This window comes from Somniosus microcephalus, unplaced genomic scaffold (assembly GCF_052327205.1).
Source record: "Somniosus microcephalus isolate GS21.2 unplaced genomic scaffold, FLI_Smic_1.0 unresolved_chr7, whole genome shotgun sequence".
Classification (NCBI taxonomy): domain Eukaryota; kingdom Metazoa; phylum Chordata; class Chondrichthyes; order Squaliformes; family Somniosidae; genus Somniosus; species Somniosus microcephalus.
In genome coordinates this window covers 33,471,545-33,491,079 of record NW_028225185.1, presented here as the reverse complement: position 1 = coordinate 33,491,079, position 19,535 = coordinate 33,471,545, and the positions used below count along the sequence as shown (strand labels likewise).

General features: G+C 51.6%; 1 protein-coding gene across 1 annotated transcript in view; it reads right to left on the bottom strand.

Moving 5' to 3' along the window:
• LOC147086759 (neural cell adhesion molecule L1-like) overlaps positions 1–19,535 on the bottom strand; it is a 168,186-nt gene that overhangs the window by 28,153 nt on the left and 120,498 nt on the right. The window contains exons 11-13 of the mRNA XM_085978317.1: positions 18,209–18,385; positions 4,446–4,565; positions 2,722–2,883 (exon numbers count right to left, since the gene is read on the bottom strand). Coding sequence (XP_085834443.1) covers positions 2,722–2,883; positions 4,446–4,565; positions 18,209–18,385 — 459 coding nt within the window. The remainder of the gene's footprint in view (positions 1–2,721; positions 2,884–4,445; positions 4,566–18,208; positions 18,386–19,535) is intronic.

Genomic DNA, 19,535 nt, shown 5'->3' with positions numbered 1-19,535 from the left:
CATATCAAATTTTGCAGATGATACTAAGATGGGAGGGAAAGTAGTGAGTGAGGAGGACATAAAAAACCTGCAAGGGGACATAGACAGGCTAAGTAAGTGGGCAGAGATTTGGCAGATGGAATACAATACTGGAAAGTGTGAGGTTATGCACTTTGGCAGGAAAAATCGTAGAGCAAGTTATTATCTTAATGGCAAGAAACTGGAAAGTACTGAAGTACAAAGGGATCTGGGGGTCCTGGTGCACGAAACTCAAAAGGTTAGTATGCAGGTGCAGCAAGTGATTAAGAAGGCCAATGGAATGTTGGCTTTCATTGCTAGGGGGATAGAATATAAAAATAGGGAGGTATTGCTTCAGTTGTACAAGGTATTGGTGAGACCGCACCTGGAATACTGCATACAGTTTTGGTGTCCATACTTAAGAAAAGACATACTTGCTCTCGAGTCAGTGCAAAGAAGGTTCACTCGGTTAATTCTGGGGATGAGGGGATGGACATATGAGGAGAGGTTGAGTAGATTGGGACTCTACTCATTGGAGTTCAGAAGAATGAGAGGCGATCTTATTGAAACATATAAGATTGTGAAGGGGTTGGATCGGGTGGATGCGGGGAGGATGTTCCCGATGATGGGTGAAACTAGAACTAGGGGGCATAATCTTAGAATAAGGGGCTGCTCTTTCAAAACTGAGATGAGGAGGAACTACTTCACTCAGAGGGTGGTAGGTCCATGGAATATGCTGGCCCAAAAAGCTGTAGAAGCTACATCATTACATAAATTTAAAACAGAAATAGACAGTTTCCTAGAAGTAAAGGGAATTAAGGGTTACGGGGAGCGGGCAGGAATTTGGACATGAGTCTAGGTTCGGATCGGACATGGCCCTGCGGGTAGCGGAGCGGGCCCAGGGACCGTGTAGCCTGATCCTGCTCCTATTTCGTGTGTCTAATTCTGTTAGATTCAGGAGATGGTTCTGTGATAGTAGATTGGCGGTTAGGATCAGATCAGCCATGATCTTATTAAATGGCGGAGCAGGCTCGAGGGGCTGATTGGCCTATTCCTGCTCCTATTTCTTATGTCCTTATGTATCTGCCCTGGGAGTGTTTGATGGGGACAGTGTACAGGGAGCTTTACTCTGTATCTAACCCGTGCTGTACCTGCCCTGGGAGTGTTTGATGGGACAGTGTAGAGGGAGCTTTACTCTGTATCTAACCCCGTGCTGTACTTGCCCTGGGAGTGTTTGATGGGACAGTATACAGGGAGCTTTACTCTGTATCTAACCCGTGCTGTACCTGCCCTGGGAGTGTTTGATGGGGTCAGTGTAGAGGGAGCTTTACTCTGCATCTAACCCTGTGCTGTACCTGCCCTGGGAGTGTTTGATGGGACAGTGTAGAGGGAGCTTTACTCTGTATCTAACCCGTGCTGTACCTGCCCTGGGAGTGTTTGATGGGACAGTATACAGGGAGCTTTACTCTGTATCTAACCCGTGCTGTACCTGCCCTGGGAGTGTTTGATGGGGACAGTGTACAGGGAGCTTTACTCTGTATCTAACCCGTGCTGTACCTGCCCTAGGAGTGTTTGATGGGACAGTGCAGAGGGAGCTTTACTCTGTATCTAACCCGTGCTGTACCTGCCCTGGGAGTGTTTGATGGGTCAGTGTAGAGGGAGCTTTACTCTGTATCTAACCCGTGCTGTACCTGCCCTAGGAGTGTTTGATGGGACAGTGTAGAGGGAGCTTTACTCTGTATCTAACCCCGTGCTGTACCTGCCCTGGGAGTGTTTGATGGGGACAGTGTAGAGGGAGCTTTACTCTGTATCTAACCCGTGCTGTACCTGTCCTGGGAGTGTTTGATGGGACAGTGCAGAGGGAGCTTTACTCTGTATCTAACCCGTGCTGTACCTGCCCTGGGAGTGTTTGATGGGACAGTGTAGAGGGAGCTTTACTCTGCATCTAACCCCGTGCTGTACCTGCCCTGGGAGTGTTTGATGGGACAGTGTAGAGGGAGCTTTACTCTGTATCTAACCCGTGCTGTACTTGCCCTGGGAGTGTTTGATGGGGACAGTGTAGACACGAAGTTAAAAATGATAACATTCGAGAACATGTGATTCCCCTGAGCCTTACAATATCCTGTGAACATGCATAGAAACCATAGCCCGTGCTGTACATTCTTCATGGATGTGGAATCTGGAGTTTAGGCCCAATCTCTCCAGGTGTGGTACAATTGTAGCAAGACTTCCTTACGCTTATACTCCAACCCCCTTGCAATAAAGGCCTACATACCATTTGCCTTTCTTATTACTTGCTGTACCAGCATGCTAACTCTGTGTTTCCTGTACGAGGACACCTAAATCTCTTGCGAGTGTAGCTCAGTACCACACCTCCCCCTTGCAGCAAGGTGGGAGATCCAACCTTGCTCGGCGCCCATTCCCTTCGTCACATACTGATTGACATGAATCAGTCATTCATGAAAGAAAGACTTGTGAAGTGATGCTGAGCGGCCTGCGGGTGGCGCTGTCCAGGGAGAGTATAAATACTCGGGCACGGGCCCAGCTTGCGCAGGGACATTCTTAACAGGAACTAGTGAAGGACACAACCAGACCTCCATGTTGTAAAACAGTTGATTGAAGCTTTGTTTAACGCTTAGACCAAGTGCCCAGTAATTTTCTCATGTCAAGGATACTACAATTTCTAACCCAATTAACTAAGCAAGCAAAAGCCCGCAGGCTGACCTGGTCCCTTTGTCGCCAACTCCTTCTCCCAAACGGTGACGTTCTTGAAGCGCCCGAGCTGCCACAGCTTGACGTGGTACGGCGTTCCAGGCTGCAGGCCGTCCAGCATGAAGAAGTTTTGGCTGGAGTTCACTGGCTTCGAGTCCCTCCAGTCCCCCGCACCTGCAATCAAACAGGTACCAGCGTCTTTCCCCATCCACCTCAGGACGTCCCAAAGCGCTTCTCAGGCAATGAAGGACTTTCTTTTTTGAAGTGCGGTCACTGGTTGTAATGTGGGAAAGGCGGCAGCCAATGTGCGCACAGCAAGCTCCCACAAAACAAGCAATGAGATAATGACCCAGGTCATCTGTTTTAGTGATATTGACTGAGGGATAAATATTGGCCCCAGGACACCGGGGAGAACTCCCCCCCCCGCACCCCCCGTACACTTCTTCCAATAGCGGCTGTGGGAGCTTTCACGTCCATCTGAGAGGGCAGACGTGGGCCTCGGTTTAACGTCTCATCCCGAAAGAGGGCCTTATGGACACTGCGCCGCTCCCTCAGTACTGCCCCTCCGACAGTGCGGCGCCCCCTCAGTACCGCCCCTCCGAAAGTGCGGCGCTCCCTCAGTACTGCCCCTCCGACAGTGCGGCGCTCCCTCAGTACCGCCCCTCCGACAGTGCGCCGCTCCCTCAGTACCGCCCCTCTGACAGTGCGGTGCTCCCTCAGTACCGCCCCTCCGACAGTGCGGCGCTCCCTCAGTACCGCCCCCCCGACAGTGCGGCGCTCCCTCAGTACCGCCCCTCCGACAGTGCGGCGCTCCCTCAGTACCGCCCCTCCGACAGTGCGGCGCCCCCTCAGTACCGCCCCTCCGACAGTGCGGCGCTCCCTCAGTACCGCCCCTCCGACAGTGCGTCGCTCCCTCAGTACCGCCCCTCCGACAGTGCGGCGCTCCCTCAGTACCGCCCCTCCGACAGTGCGGCGCTCCCTCAGTACCGCCCCTCCGACAGTGCGGCGCTCCCTCAGTACCGCCCCTCCGACAGTGCGTCGCTCCCTCAGTACCGCCCCTCCGACAGTGCGGCGCTCCCTCAGTACTGCCCCTCCAACAGTGCGGCGCTCCCTCAGCACAGCCCCTCCGACAGTGCGGCGCTCCCTCAGTACCGCCCCTCCGACAGTGCGGTGCTCCCTCAGTACCGCCCCTCCAACAGTGCGGCGCTCCCTCAGCACAGCCCCTCCGACAGTGCGGTGCTCCCTCAGTACTGCCCCTCCGACAGTGCGGCACTCCCTCACTACCGCCCCTCCGACAGTGCGGCGCTCCCTCAGTACCACCCCTCCGACAGTGCGACGCTCCCTCAATACAGCCCCTCCGACAGTGCGGCGCTCGCTCAGCACTGCCCCTCCGACAGTGCGGCGCTCCCTCAGTACTGCCCCTCCAACAGTGCGGCGCTCCCTCAGTACTGCCCCTCCGACAGTGCGGCGCTCCCTCAGTACCGTCCCTCCGACAGTGCGGCGCTCCCTCAGTACCGCCCCTCCGACAGTGCGGCGCTCCCTCAGTACTGTCCCTCTGACAGTGCGGCGCTCCCTCAGTACCGCCCCTCCGACAGTGCGGCGCTCCCTCAGCGCTGCCCCTCCGACGTGCAGTCGGGCGGTGTTACCAGGGTTGTGATGGAACCAGCGAGGAGCGGGGGGGGGGGGGGTTCACCTGATTCCCGAGCGGACCGAGCGCGCGTTGACGATGAACTTACTGTCTTTGCTCATGTACTGGATGTGGAGCTCTGTCACCCGGTGTCCCTCCAGACCGATCCAGCTGATATTGAGGTGCGTTTCGCCCGTTGCGAAGCTGATGTTCTTCAAGACTCTGGGCTCTAAGCAGACACAGGGCAGAGTGTTCATGCAACGCCCCGTGAGGCAGCCACTACGAGAACTAATCCCGAAACCACGCTGATATGAAGGCTAATGACTCTCCCGCCTTTGGAACCCAGGAGGGCTGCAATTTTCACCCATTACAGTGTCCACAGTTTCAACAGAGGCCTTTCAATGTTACTACACCTTCTGTGATAGCCCTGCCTCCATCAGAAAGGACTTGCATTTCACCACCTCAGGACGTCCCAAAGCACTGCACTGTCGGAGGGGCGGTACTGAGGGAGTGCCGCACTGTCGGTGGGGCCGGTACTGAGGGAGCGCCGCACTGTCGGAGGGGCAGTACTGAGGGAGCGCCGCACTGTCGGAGGGGTGGTCCTGAGGGAGCGCCGCACTGTCAGAGGGGCGGTACTGAGGGAGTGCCGCACTGTTGGAGGGGCCGGTACTGAGGGAGTGCCGCACTGTCGGAGGGGCGGTACTGAGGGAGCGCCGCACTGTTGGAGGGACGGTACTGAGGGAGCGCCGCACTGTTGGAGGGGCAGTACTGAGGGTGCGCCGCACTGTCGGAGGGCAGTACTGAGGGAGCGCCGCACTGTCGGAAGGGCAGTACTGATGGAGCGTCGCACTGTCGGAGGGGCCGGTACTGAGGGAGCGCCGCACTGTCGGGGGGCGGTACTGAGGGAGCGCCGCACTGTTGGAGGGGCAGTACTGAGGGAGCGCCGCACTGTCGGAGGGGCGGTACTGAGGGAGCGCCGCACTGTCGGAGGGGCGGTACTGAGGGAGCGCCGCACTGTCGGAGGGGCGGTACTGAGGGAGCGCCGCACTGTCGGAGGGGCGGTACTGAGTGAGCGCCGCACTGTCAGAGGGGCGGTACTGAGGGAGTGCCGCACTGTCGGAGGGGCGGTACTGAGGGAGCGGCGCACTGTCGGAGGGGCGGTACTGAGGGAGCGCCACACTGTCGGAGGGTCCGTATTTCAGGATGAGACGTTAAACCGAGGCCCCGTCTGCCCTCTCAGGTGGATGTAAAAGATCCCACGACCACTATTGGAAGAAGAGCAGGGGGGAGTTCTCCCCGGTGTCCTGGGGCCAATATTTATCCCTCAACCAACATCACTAAAAGCAGATGATCTGGTCATTTTCACATTGCTGATTGTGGGAGCTTGCTGTGCGCAAATTGGCTGCCGTGTTTCCTACATTACAACAGTGACCACACTTTTTTTTAAAAAGTCCTTCATTGGCTGTGAAGCGCTTTGGGCCGTCCTGAGGTGGTGAAAGGCGCTGGAGCGATGCGAGTCTGTGTCTGTGCTTCACGGTTCACCCTCGATTCATTTTCGTGTTCATTTACATTCTCTCGCTCTGTGTCATCCACGCTTCGAAAGACAAAATTGTTCTTTTCAGCTGGAGTTAATAAATGTGGAACTTGTTTCACACGACATCTTCTGAAACGCATCTAGTGTGACTTAATATCGCATGTGGAAGCTGAACGCTGTGTCAGATTGTGCGTGACAGAGGCTGGATTTAATCGTAAACATGCAGCTAAGCCTATTTTTCTCTACGGTCGATATAACTACAGAGCTCAAACTGACTTAGAAACATAGAAGGTAGGAGCAGGAGTCGGCCATTCGGCCCCTCGAGCCTGCTCCGCCATTCAATGCGATCATGGCTGATCATCCAAATTCAGTACCCTGTCCCTGCTTTCTCCCCATATCCTTTGATCCCTTTAGCCTTAAGAAGTATATCCAACTCCTTCTTGAATATATTTAATGAAATAGCCTCAACTACCTTGTGTGGTAGAGAATTCCACAGGTTCACCACTCTCTGGGTGAAGAAATTGCTCCTCATCTCTGTCCTAAATGGCTTACCCCTTATCCTTAGACTGTGACCCCTGGTTCTGGACTCCCCCGCCATCGGGAACATCCTTCCTGCATCTAGTCTGTCTAGTCCTGTTAGAATTTTATAAGTTTCAATGAGATCCCCTCTCATTCTTCTAAACTCCAGCGAATATAAGCCCAATCGACCCAATCTCTCCTCATACGTCATTCCTGCCATCCCAGGTATCAGCCTGGTGAATCTTCGCTGCACTCCCTCCATGGCAAGAACGTCCTTCCTCAGATAAGGTGACCAAAACTGCACACAATACTCAAGGTGTGGTCTCACCAAGGCCCCTGTACAACTGCAGCAAAACATCCTTGCTCCTGTACTCGAATCCCCTCGCTACGAAGGCCAACATACCATTTGCCTTCTTAACCGCCTGCTGCACCTGCACGCTTACCTGGATGATTATTTCATAATCTCCTGGTCGGCCTCCCACTGAGCACCCTTGGTAAACTTGAGCCCATCCAAAACTCAGCTGCCCTGTGTCCTAACTCGCCCCATCACCCCCTGTGCTCGCTGACCTACACTGGCTTCCGGTTAAGCAAGGCCTCGATTTTAAAATTCTCCATCCTTGTGTTCAAATCCCTCCGTGGCCTCCTCGCCCCCCTTCCTATCTCTGTAATCTCCTCCAATCCCACAACCCCCACCCCCCCCCACCCCCGAGATATCTGCGCTCCTCTAATTCTGCCCTCTTGAGCATCCCTGATTATAATCGCTCCGCCATTGGCGGCCGTGCCTTCTGTTGCCTGGGCCCCAAGCTCTGGAATTCCCTCCCTAAACCTCTCCCCCTCGCTACCTCTCTCTCCTCCTTTAAGGCGCTCCTTAAAACATACCTCTTTGTCCAAGCTTTTGGTCACCTGCCCTAATTTATCCTTATGCGGATCGGTGGCAAATTTTTTGTCTTAAAACGTATAAAATTCCGACAGGGCTAGACAGGCTGGATGCAGGGAGGATGTTTCCTCTGGCTGGGGGTTTTAGAACGAGGGGTCACAGTCTCAGGATACGGGGTAGGACATTTAGGACTGAGATGAGGAGAAATTTCTTCACTCAGAGGGTGGTGAACCTGTGGAATTCTCTACCACAGAAGGCTGTGGAGGCCAAGTCACTGAATCTATTTAAGGAGATAGATAGATTTCTAGACGCAAAAGGCATCAAGGGGTATGGGGCGAGAGCGGGATTACAGGAAACGCTTTTTTTATCCGGCACCGACGGGACCGGTGTGGTGCCGGTTGATCACAAAGTCCAGATTACAGAGAGCTATACTTACCAAGGTACGAGAGCCCCGTACACGGCCACAGAGCCAGGAGTCCCTGTTACACGGCCACAGGTGCAGGAACCCCGGTTACACGGCCACTAATATATAGGCCCAGAAATTAGGATCGGGGGCTTGCCGCGCATGCAAGCCCCCGACGTGCACTCACCCGGCGCGCCGACAGCTGAAGCCTGGGCCTGCTTGGAATTCCTGTCACTGGCCCGGTTCAGCTGTCGGCGCGCTGTGCTTGCCTGATCCAGCGGCGTAGTTAGTGCGATGTGCCGGCTGGGATCAGGTGAGCACTGGGCAGCCAATCAGGGGAGGGGAAACTTCATTCATGAGTTTGATAGTAAGAACTGTCAAACTCATGAAAACTACGGGCGCCCAAAACACTACTTAAACTTTAAATAAAATTTTAAAAAACATCCCACTAATTAAATGAACTATAAATAACTTTAAAAAACTATTTTAAACAATTAATCAAATTTTTTAAGAAATCGGGTCTAAAAATAAACTTACCTTACTGTAAAGTCCTTAAAAACAATAAAGCTGTGGTAAAAATGTTCTAATTTTAAATAATAGACCACTTACCTTAAAGAATCAAATCCTTACGCCTCCTTTTTACATGTCTAAAAAGTTCAGGCCCTTACACACGGGCAAACCTGTCAAAAAGAAGGAAGTTCGACGCGTCTGCGCGCAGGAGTTGGACCTCTGAACCCCTTGGAGGAAATACCGGTTTCCCGCGCATGCGCTGTGCATGCTGAAATCTGGCACTTCCAACGGGCCCACGCGTGAGTACCCCGTCCGTACTCACTCGTTGGGACCGGAATTACTGGCCCGTAGTAAAACTTACTTGAACCTACTCCTGATTGTTCCCGGTTAAGAGAGATTTCCTGTATTGAGATAGAGGATCAGCCGTGATCACGTTGAATGGCGGAGCAGGCTCGAAGGGCCGAATGGCCGACTCCTGCTCCTATTTTTCTATGTTCTTCTGTTTCTACTGCATTCAAGGCGCTGGACAAAGGCAGGTTGTTGTCACTGTTGGGTGAGATAGCAGAGGGCGGCCTGTGCTGATGGTAAGCCGTACACCAGCGAGAGTCAGTGCCTTCAGGAATGGAGGGGCGGGGGGAGGTAGTGGTGTGGCGGGAGAAGAGAGCAACATATCAGTTTCCACACTTCCTTTTTTTCCTCTCTCTCCCACGTGGCAGCTGTCTCTCACTCTGCCAGCGTATTTCACACTTCATCTAGACCCATTGTTTGTTTCTTTACCTGTCCCATTACCATCTCGTCTCGCCTTGAATATCTCTTCTTTCATCCCCGCCCCCATTTCCCAGCCCCCCACCAAACTGGCCTTTCAATCTGTTTCATTGCCTGCCTTTTTTTTCCTCAGTTCTGAAGAAGGGTTTCGACCCGAAACCTTGGGCAGGATTTTCATTGGGCCGTGGAGTCGGGACTGGAGGCGTCGGGGGTTAAAATCCCGAAATCGGGGGTCCCGACCCCATCCCGCACCCAAACCCGACTCCATGCCAGTTTCAAAGGAGGCGGGTACCCGCCCCGCACTGGGACCCGCCTCCCCGAGGCGGGAAGGGGATTAGTGTCAATTAACTGCCTGTTAACAGGTAGTAAACAGGCAGTTTTTAGCCTAATCCCTATTTTGAAGGTTGTCGTGTGGGATTCCCGACGGCTCCAAACCACGCCAAGTTAGAGGAGTCGGGCCGTGGAGTTGAAGGACTTGGAGGGGTCGAGATGTCGGTGTTCAGGTGAGTGATGGGTGCATGAGTGCAGAGGTAAGTGTGTTTGGTGTGTCAAAAGTGATTAAATAAGTTTTACATACCTTTTCTTACCTTTTCAGCCTTCCTTCCTTTAGGTCTCGGGAGTCCCTCATCTCACCGGCACAGAAAGCAGAATGGCTGCGAGCTGTCAAAAGTGACAGCCTTCAGCTTTCTGTGCCGGTGAGATTTCTAACTGAGCCTGTGGAGAAGGACTCAGGTTAGAAGTAAGACTGTCAGTGTTTGACAGCTTCAAACAGTTGTCAAACACTGAAATTTCATCTGTCAAATGCTCTTGACAGATGAAATTTCAGTCTGTGACGTCACCTGTTGCCGGGTGGCCCTTAATTGGCCTGCTGAGGCCGCTGGGCGGGCTCAACAAGGTCAATCAAGTTAAAATCGCGTGGATTGGCCGCATCTCGATGGAGGCGGGACTACAACCCCAAAAGTTGTAGTCCCGCCTCCAACCCGACTCCTGAATGAAAATCCTGTCCATTGTTTGTTTCTTTACCTGTCTTATTACCATCTTGTCTCGCCTTGATTATCTCTTAATGTCTCTTCTTTCATCCCCTCCCCCATTTCCCAGCCCCCAAACTGGCCTTTTAATCTGTTTCATTTCCAGCCTTTTTTTTCTCAGTTCTGAAGAAGGGTTTCGACCCGAAACTTTGACTCTGCTTCTCGCTCCACGGATGTTGCCCCTGGCCTGCTGAGTTTTTCCAGCGTTTTCTGTTGTCATTTCGGATTTCCAGCATCCGCGGTATTTTGCTATCGTATCAGTTTCCCTTCAACAGGCCAAACGCTCGAGTTCAGTCAGAGATGTGGAGAAGGAGACCACAAAGGTCGCAAAACTGTAACAGGAGCTCCCGGCCGGAACCTTAACCCGTCTGTTCTCACTCGGATGTTAATCCAGCCTGATTGATTGCCTGTCCTTTCCCCTCTCCTCAGAACATAGAAACACAGAAGATAGGAGCAGGAGTCGGCCATTCGGCCCCTCGAGCCTGCTCCGCCATTCAATGAGATCATGGCTGATCATCCAAATTCAGTACCCTGTCCCTGCTTTCTCCCCATATCCCTTGATCCCTTTAGCCTTAAGAAATATATCTAACTCCTTCTTGAATATATTTAATGAATTGGCCTCCACTGCCTTCTGTGGTAGAGAATTCCACAGGTTCACCACTCTCTGGGTGAAGAAATTCCTCCTCATCTCTGTCCTAAATGGCTTACCCCTTATCTTTAGACTGTGACCCCTGGTTCTGGACTCCCCCGACCATCGGGAACATCCTTCCTGCATCTAGTCTGTCTAGTCCTGTTAGAATTTTATAAGTTTCAATGAGATCCCCTCTCATTCTTCTAAACTCCAGCGAGTATAAGCCCAATCGACCCAATCTCTCCTCATACGTCATTCCTGCCATCCCAGGTATCAGTCTTGTTGTGTATGTAATATGTGTGCTACTTTGAACCTATGGACAGGACTGCACTACTTGTTGGGCGTAGTGATACGCAGTACCACTCCTGGCCATAGGGGTATAAATAGTACTGTGGGTACTGATCTCCCCTCAGTTCCCGCCTGTGGGCATGAAGTAAAGACCTACGTATAGTCCCTACCTCCAACCAGTAAAGACCTGTTTTATTGTTACTGATTAAGTCTGAGTATTAATTACTTGAACAACTCACAGATTTAACACTGGCGACGAGTCTGATTCGGACCCTGCGGCAGTCACTCCACGGCAGCTTCGTCCACAGCCAGGACGTTTCAGAGAGGTTTCCACCCTCTCCACCCCACTGGAAGACATCCTGACCTCGGAGCCTCCATCGGCGACCGTCAGCTTCTTCTCCAGCTTGGTGGTGGGTAAGCCGTTGTCTGAGCCGGGCAGCGACGCGACAGGCAGTCGACCGCGTTGGCCGCACGAACGGGGCTGGGGGAGCTGGAGGAATAGGGCGCGAGAGCCGCTTCGAGCGGGAGGCGTTTCAACGGAGCGATCGCATCTCCTGATAAGAGCCGAGAGCCGCTTCGCGATCCAGCGATCGCATCCGCTGATAAGGGCCGCACTCGGGCGATCGCGGCGAAGATAAGGGCCGCACTCGGGGGCTGAAGGGAGACGGCGTTGGGGGACGGGTGAAGACCGCCAAGCGCGGGAAAACCGCCATTTTGTGGGCGGAGGACGACGGCAAGAGCGGGAAGCCGCCATCTTGGATAGCAGTAAAAAAAAAAAATCTGAGAAATTGCAAATCTACAATGCCTAAACACGGGAATATTAGCACCTTTGATAGTGACCTCGAAGATTGGGCCATATATGTTGAAAGAGTAAAAAATTATTGTAAGGCCAATAAAATTCGTGACCAAGATAAAGCTCTAACATTATTAAATTTAATGGGTGCGAAGACATACGGGCAATTGAAACACCTGTTATCACCAGATGAACCGGCGGATAAGACGTTCGATGAGATTGTTACTGTCCTGAAAGATCATCTAAACCCCACACCGCTGATGCTAGCGGAACGATTTAAATTTTACGACAGAAGGCAGCTACAGCATGAAAGCAATGCTGATTATTTGCTGGAATTGCGTAAATTAGCGAAATATTGCCAGTTTGGAACGGGACTGACAGAGGCACTTCGAGACAAATTTGTGTGTGGTTTATTTAAACAGGATACACAAAAGCGACTGCTCGAGGAGAATGAGCTGACGCTTGAGAAGGCGGTCACTATGGCAGCAGCACACGAAGCCGCAGCGAGAGGCACGGCAGTAATGCAGCTACGGTCACCGGAGCTCAGTGCACACAAATTGGGTGTGAGTTCTGGCAAATGTTATCGTTGTGGAAAGACAACGCATGATCAGAACCAGTGTTGGTTTAAAAACCAAGAATGTAGAACTTGTGGTAGGCTTGGACATATAGTTAGAGTATGCAGGTCAGCGAAGAAGACCAGCAACAAGAAGTCACCGCAAGGAAAATACGCAAAGGTACACAAGGTGACCGAACAGGAGTCCGATTCAGACGCTAGCAGTAATGAACTGGCTAGCTTAAGAGTACTCAACGCTGGTAAGGGTGCAGACCTCCAGACAATTTGGGTCACTCTTCAGATAGAAGGAGTCCAAGTAAAACTGGAATTGGACACTGGATCGGCATTGACGGTCATAAATAAGAAAGATTACGGAAAGTTATTCCAACATATTCCCCTACAGGATACGGGGATTATATTGGAAACATACACGGGGCAAAGAGTGTACCCCATCGGGAAAATAGAGGTTGCAGTGGTCCACAAGGGCGAAGACAGTCAAATAATGGACTTATATGTGATATCTGAAGGAGGTCCTCCACTACTAGGACGGGAGTGGATTAGGAAAATGAATATGGACTGGCATTTCCTACAAACAATAACGAGTGAGAACTCGGTGAAGATAGTCGGCCCAGACTCTGGAACGGATGATGGTAAGCCCAACTCAGGTGCAAAAGACAAAGTTTCAGCACAGAATTCCACTGAGCAACAACAACATAGTTTAACTGTGGATTCTGAGTCTGGCAAGTCTACTGATGTGCCCATTTCTGAGGGACACCGGGCTCGAACTCAACTCCATTTCAAACTACAACAGCAATTAGAACAAATGCTTCGCCGTTGTGAGCAAGAGTTGAATGCAACGAAAGAGTTCTTTGATATAGAGTTGGAGAATCTGGAAAGACAACAGAAGCAGCTGATGGAGAAAATGGAACAGGAGCACACAAAACGTCTGATGTCAGAGGAGTTAACGGTCAGCCAACTCCTGCATATGCTGAAGGACAGGACTCTGAAATGGGAAAAACTTGAACACGAACTTCAATATTCAAACGAAAGGGGTTCGGAGCTCTCAAAGGTTATTGGAAGAGCTGAGGTGGCAACACAGACTGAGATGACTGCAACAGAGCAGCCCTTGGATGCCAAAAGTACGCTGACTCACGTCAACGTAGAACAACAGACCGCTGAAACAGCTGCTCCGGTAGAGGGATTGCATAGTCCGATCAATCAATCTCCAAAGGAAGTTGAAGTATTAAAATCACAAATGAGGTCACTAGTAAACGACTTGCTGAAAGCCCAGAAAAAGCTGGATGCAGAGGTACACATGAAGAAGTCTCTTCAGGAAAGATGTCTGGATTTGGAACAAGAGCTGGCTAACGTCCAGCTGGGTATGGAGGAAATAGACGACCCTCTCACTGGTCTAGCTCAGGACGACACCGAATATTACTATGACCTGGTGGACGACACCGAATATTACGATGTCCTGTCCTGCCCAGCTTGTAACTTCGACTCCCAAAGTGCAGAAATCATGGAGGAGCACCAAAAGTCTACGGAACATCGGGAGAAGCTGGCTCTACGACGGAAACAGGAGGAAGAGAAGGAGGAACTGCGCATGCAGCTGGCAGCTGACAATGGAGCCCAGAGAGTCTCCAAGAAGCAGAAAAGGAAAAGTAAAAACAGAAGATGACCCATCTGAACCATTATCACCTCTACCAGATCACACACGTGGTCCCTCCGAACGGAGCCAATTCAGTTCGGAAGTTCAAACTGTTAAATCCATGGAAGGACTATTGAATGAGTCACTCCAGCAACGTGAACCGACTCCACCACAGAGATTGAATCTGTGAACTGTTTTCCGCAGAGACTGAATCTGTGATCTGTTTTGACATGAAGTTATCTATGTATCTATGTTATTCTGTTATGTAAACCTGAAGTTATATATGTATATATGTTATTACGTTATGTTAAATGGGGAGATGACTGTAAAGCTAGGAAGGGAGGAATGTTGTGTATGTAATATGTGTGCTACTTTGAACCTATGGACAGGACTGCACTACTTGTTGGGCGTAGTGATACGCAGTACCACTCCTGGCCATAGGGGTATAAATAGTACTGTGGGTACTGATCTCCCCTCAGTTCCCGCCTGTGGGCATGAAGTAAAGACCTACGTATAGTCCCTACCTCCAACCAGTAAAGACCTGTTTTATTGTTACTGATTAAGTCTGAGTATTAATTACTTGAACAACTCACAGATTTAACAAGTCTGGTGAATCTTCGCTGCACTCTCTCCATGGCAAGAACATCCTTCCTCAGATAAGGCGACCAAAACTGCACACAATACTCAAGGTGTGGTCTCACCAAGGCCCTGTACAACTGCAGCAAGACATCCTTGTTCCTGTACTCGAATCCTCTCGCTACGAAGGCCAACATACCATTTGCCTTCTTAACCGCCTGCTGCACCTGCATGCTTACCTTCAGCGACTGGTGCACAAGGACACCCAGGTCTCGTTGCACTTCCCCTTCTCCCAATCTATTGTCGTTCGGATAATAATCTGCCTTCCTGTTTTTGACACCAAAGTGGATATCCTCGCATTTATCCACGTTATATTGCATCTGCCATGCTTCTGCCCAATCACCCAACCTGTCCAAATCATACTGGAGTTTCTCGGCATCCTCCTCACAGCACACACGCCCACCCAGCTTTGTGTCGTCTGCAAACTTGGAGATATTCCCTCGTCCAGATCATTAATATATATTGTGAATAGCTGGGGTCCAAGGACCGATCACTGCGGTACCCCACTAGTCACTGCCTGCCACTCGGAAAAAGAGCCGTTTATTCCAACTCTTTGCTTTCTGTCTGCCAACCAGTTCTCTATCCAAGTCAATACCTTACCTCCAATCCCATGTGCCTTAACTTTACATGCTAATCTCTTATGCGGGACCTTATCGAAAGCCTTTTGAAAATCCAAATACACCACATCCACTGGTTCTCCCTTATCTATTTTACCAGTTACATCCTCAAAAAATTCCAGTAGATTAGTCAAGCACAGTTTACCTTTTGTAAATCCATGTTGACTTTGTCCGATCCTGTCACTGTTTTCCAAGTGCTCTGCTATTACACCTTTTATAGTGGACTCTAGCATATTCCCCACTACCGATGTCAGGCTTACCGGTCTGTAATTCCCCGTTTTCTCTCTACCACCTTTTTTGAATAGTGGGGTAACATTAGCTACCTGCCAATCCATGGGAACTGTTCCAGAGTCTATTGAATTTTGGAAGAACAAGTCTCACGGTCCCCCGCCGCCCCCCCAGCAGTCCTTGGGGCCGTGAAACAGGGGTGCGGGAAACCCGCGGACGTGGACTCGATCCCTGCCCTCGCCGCGAGGGAAGCAACGACGACAACTGGAGAAATAAACCCTCCCCGGCGGCTCAGAGACCTTCCGCCGCGAAACAGCGCAACGCCGAGACTGCCTCCTCGACGGAGCGAGGAAGGGGGGAATCCAGCGCGGCAAGGCAAGGTGACACCCACCCCCGTCAAGGACGGTCCTTTCAAGCCCACTCCAGCTGTCAGCGGCGTCTCGCACTCCGAGGCAGAGAAAAAGCAACCAATCAATCAGCACATCGAAATACCGCGCCGGGACGTGAATGGCAATTCGGAGAACTGTCACCCGAGGCGTATTGTGTTCTGGAGGTCGCTCTACTGTGAAAGGGAATCAGGCTGCAAGCCAGAGAGGACTCTTATTATCCGATTCCGTGGCTCAGCTGTTCGGGCATTTGGTGGCGTGAGTACAGATTTCGCGTTCCACATTCTCTTCCTCTAACCTTTCCCACCCACCCCCCTCGTCCATTCTCTTTCTTCCCACTTCTCCCCCTTCCCTCGTGGAGGTACTGACTCTCGCTGGAGTACATGTTCCATGTTCCCGTTAATTATTATTTTTTGCGGGGAGGGAGGGCGTCGCGCGGCCCCGTTAACGGGCCGGGCGATCCATTCGAATTCAATCGCACAAGCGCGGTTTTTCCGGTTGTACGGCCGGCCTGCGGCCTGCGCGGGAGCTTCAAGGAACCATTGCCCTGTAGCTACCTCGCCCACTGTCTAAATGGTGAAAAGCTAGAAACAGTGGAGGTCCAAAGAGACTTGTGGTGGGGGGGGGCGGTCCAGGTACATATATCATTAAAATGTCCTGGACAGGTACAGAAAATAATCAAAAAGGCTAATGGGATGCTGGCCTTTAGATCTCGAGGACTAGAGTACAAGGGGGTAGAAGTTATGCTGCAGCTGTACAAAACCCTGGTTCGACCACACCTTAACCTTCTCTGCTCTAAGGAGATCAATCCCAGCTTCTCCAGTCTCTCCACGTCACTGAAGTCCCTCATCCCTGGTACCATTCTGGTCAATCTCCCCTTAACCTTCTCTGCTCTAAGGAGAACAATCCCAGCTTCTCCAGTCTCTCCACGTCACTGAAGTCCCTCATCCCTGGGACCATTCTGGTCAATCTCCCTCTTAACCTTCTCTGCTCTAAGGAGAACAATCCCAGCTTCTCCAGTCTCTCCACATCACTGAAGTCCCTCATCCCTGGGACCATCCTGGTCAATCTCCCCTTAACCTTCTCTGCTCTAAGGAGAACAACCCCAGCTTCTCCAGTCTCTCCACATCACTGAAGTCCCTCATCCCTGGTACCATTCTGGTCAATCTCCCCTTAACCTTCTCTGCTCTAAGGAGAACAATCCCAGCTTCTCCAGTCTCTCCACATCACTGAAGTCCCTCATCCCTGGTACCAGTCTGGTCAATCTCCCCTTAACCTTCTCTGCTCTAAGGAGAACGACCCCAGCTTCTCCAGTCTCTCCACATCACTGAAGTCCCTCATCCCTGGGACCATCCTGGTCAATCTCCCCTTAACCTTCTCTGCTCTAAGGAGAACAATCCCAACGCATTAAATCTTAGGATCTCTGTTACCCATGCGCCAGACATCCCCAATACTTCAAGGCAGCTGCGAAATAATTAAATCAGCCCCTCCTTTGTTTTTTTTGAAAGAGCGAAGATGTGGAAAGCGATTTGAGATCATTGATGGGATCTGCAATTACCAGCGAGGACGTGTTGTGATCTCCGAGGGAGAGGAGGGTAATTTAACCATTAAACTGAACTGATGAGCTGGCTCGAGGCTGGTGTGACAGGGGCTCCCAGTCTGATGAGTGAGATGAAAAACGAAGCCCCACTACTCGCCCGGCTCCTTGAGTTTTGATTCACCATCGGCCGAGTCTCCTGCCAGTCAATTCACTGCCGCAGTGAGGCCGGGAAGCCTGGGGATTTATTTGTGACTGGCCTGTCGAACTGGAGCCAGGGGTGACCTTGAGATGTCCTGGGACAAATCGCTCAACCCCTTCCCCCTCCTGGACTAGACACAGGAAGTGCCACAGCAGGTTGCTCAGTGTCTGTGGAGGAGAGTCACAGCTTGAACGTGAACCTGCTCTTATCACCCCCTCTGTTGCTCGCTGACCTACCTTGGCTCCCGCTCCAGCAACGCCTCGATTTTAATTTCTCCATCCTCCTGTTCAAATCCCTCCATGGACCTCGTGTCCCTCCCGATCACTGTGACCTCCTCCAGCCACTACAACCCTCCGAGATCTCTGCGTTCCTCCAATTCTGGCCTCTCGCGCATCCCCCCGATTTCCATCACTCCACCACTGGCGACCGCGCCAGGACCACGAGCTCTGCAATTCCCTCCCTAAAGCTCTCCGCCTCTTTCTCTCCTCCTTTAAGACGCTCCTTAAAACCGACCTCTTTGACCCAGCTTTTGGTCACTTGTCCCAAATATCTCCTCGTGTGGCTCGGTGTCAAATTTAGTCTGATTTACGCTCCTGTGAAGCGCCTTGGGACGCTTAAAGACGCTATATAAATGCAATTTGTTGCTGCGTAACATCGCGACGTCCTGGTTTGAACACGACCGGTCTACCGGCTCTTCCAAACCAGGGGCCCACTCACCTCCCTCCCGGCTGGTGAATATCTCCTTGGCCACGGCTCTGCCCCTGCCCGCTGATGTCTGTCCGCTCACGTAGAACTTGTAGACGGAATGCGGCTGTAGGGCGTGCACGGTGAACCTGGTGGTGCCGGGGGTCGATATGTTCAGCTCTCTCAGGGGGCCGCTCTCCGTCCCGTTAACTGTCCAAACAGAAACAAAACGCGCCGTATATTAACAAACCTCAGAGAGTCACATGGCACAGGAGGAGGCCATTCGGCCCACCGTGCCTGTGCCTGTTCTTTGAACGAGCTCTCCAATCAGTCCCACTCCCCCCTGCTCTTTCCCCACAGCCCGGCACATTTTTCCCCTCAAGTATTTCTCCAATTCCCCTTTTGAAAGTTACTATTGAATCTGCTCCCACCGCCCTTTCAGGCAGCGCGTTCCAGATCACAACAACTCGCTGCGTAAAAAACATTCTCCTCATCTCCCCTCTGGTTCTTTTACCGATTATCTTCAATCTGTGTCCTCTGGTTACCGACCCTCCTGCCACTGGGAACAGTTTCTCCTTATTTACTCCATCAAAACCCTTCATGATTTTGAACACCTCTATTAAATCTCCCCTTAACCTTCTCTGCTCTAAGGAGAACAACCCCAGCTTCTCCGGTCTCTCCACATCACTGAAGTCCCTCATCCCTGGTACCATTCTGGTCAATCTCCCCTTAACCTTCTCTGCTCTAAGGAGAACAACCCCAGCTTCTCCAGTCTCTCCACATCACTGAAGTCCCTCATCCCTGGTACCATTCTGGTCAATCTCCCCTTAACCTTCTCTGCTCTAAGGAGAACAACCCCAGCTTCTCCAGTCTCTCCACATCACTGAAGTCCCTCATCCCTGGTACCATTCTGGCCAATCTCCGCTTAACCTTCTCTGCTCTAAGGAAAACAATCCCAGCTTCTCCAGTCTCTCCACATCACTGAATTCCCTCATCCCTGGTACCATTCTGGTCAATCTCCCCTTAACCTTCTCTGCTCTAAGGAGAACAACCCCAGCTTCTCCAGTCTCTCCACATCACTGAAGTCCCTCATCCCTGGTACCATTCTGGTTAACCACCTCTGCACCCTCTCCAAAGCCCCTTCATTCCCCCTCCTGCTGACTCTCCCTTCGAAGTGGTTAAACAGGAGCTGGCCAGCAGCCCTCCAGTCCCCAACTGTTTGCTCCTCATGTACGAGCCCAGGCAGTGACTGCAGCTATTCATCATGGGAGGCATCACACCATTTAGGCACTCAACCATCGCAAAGCTATTAGATGCTTTTAAAATAAAATCTGTATTAACAACACTGGACACTGTCACG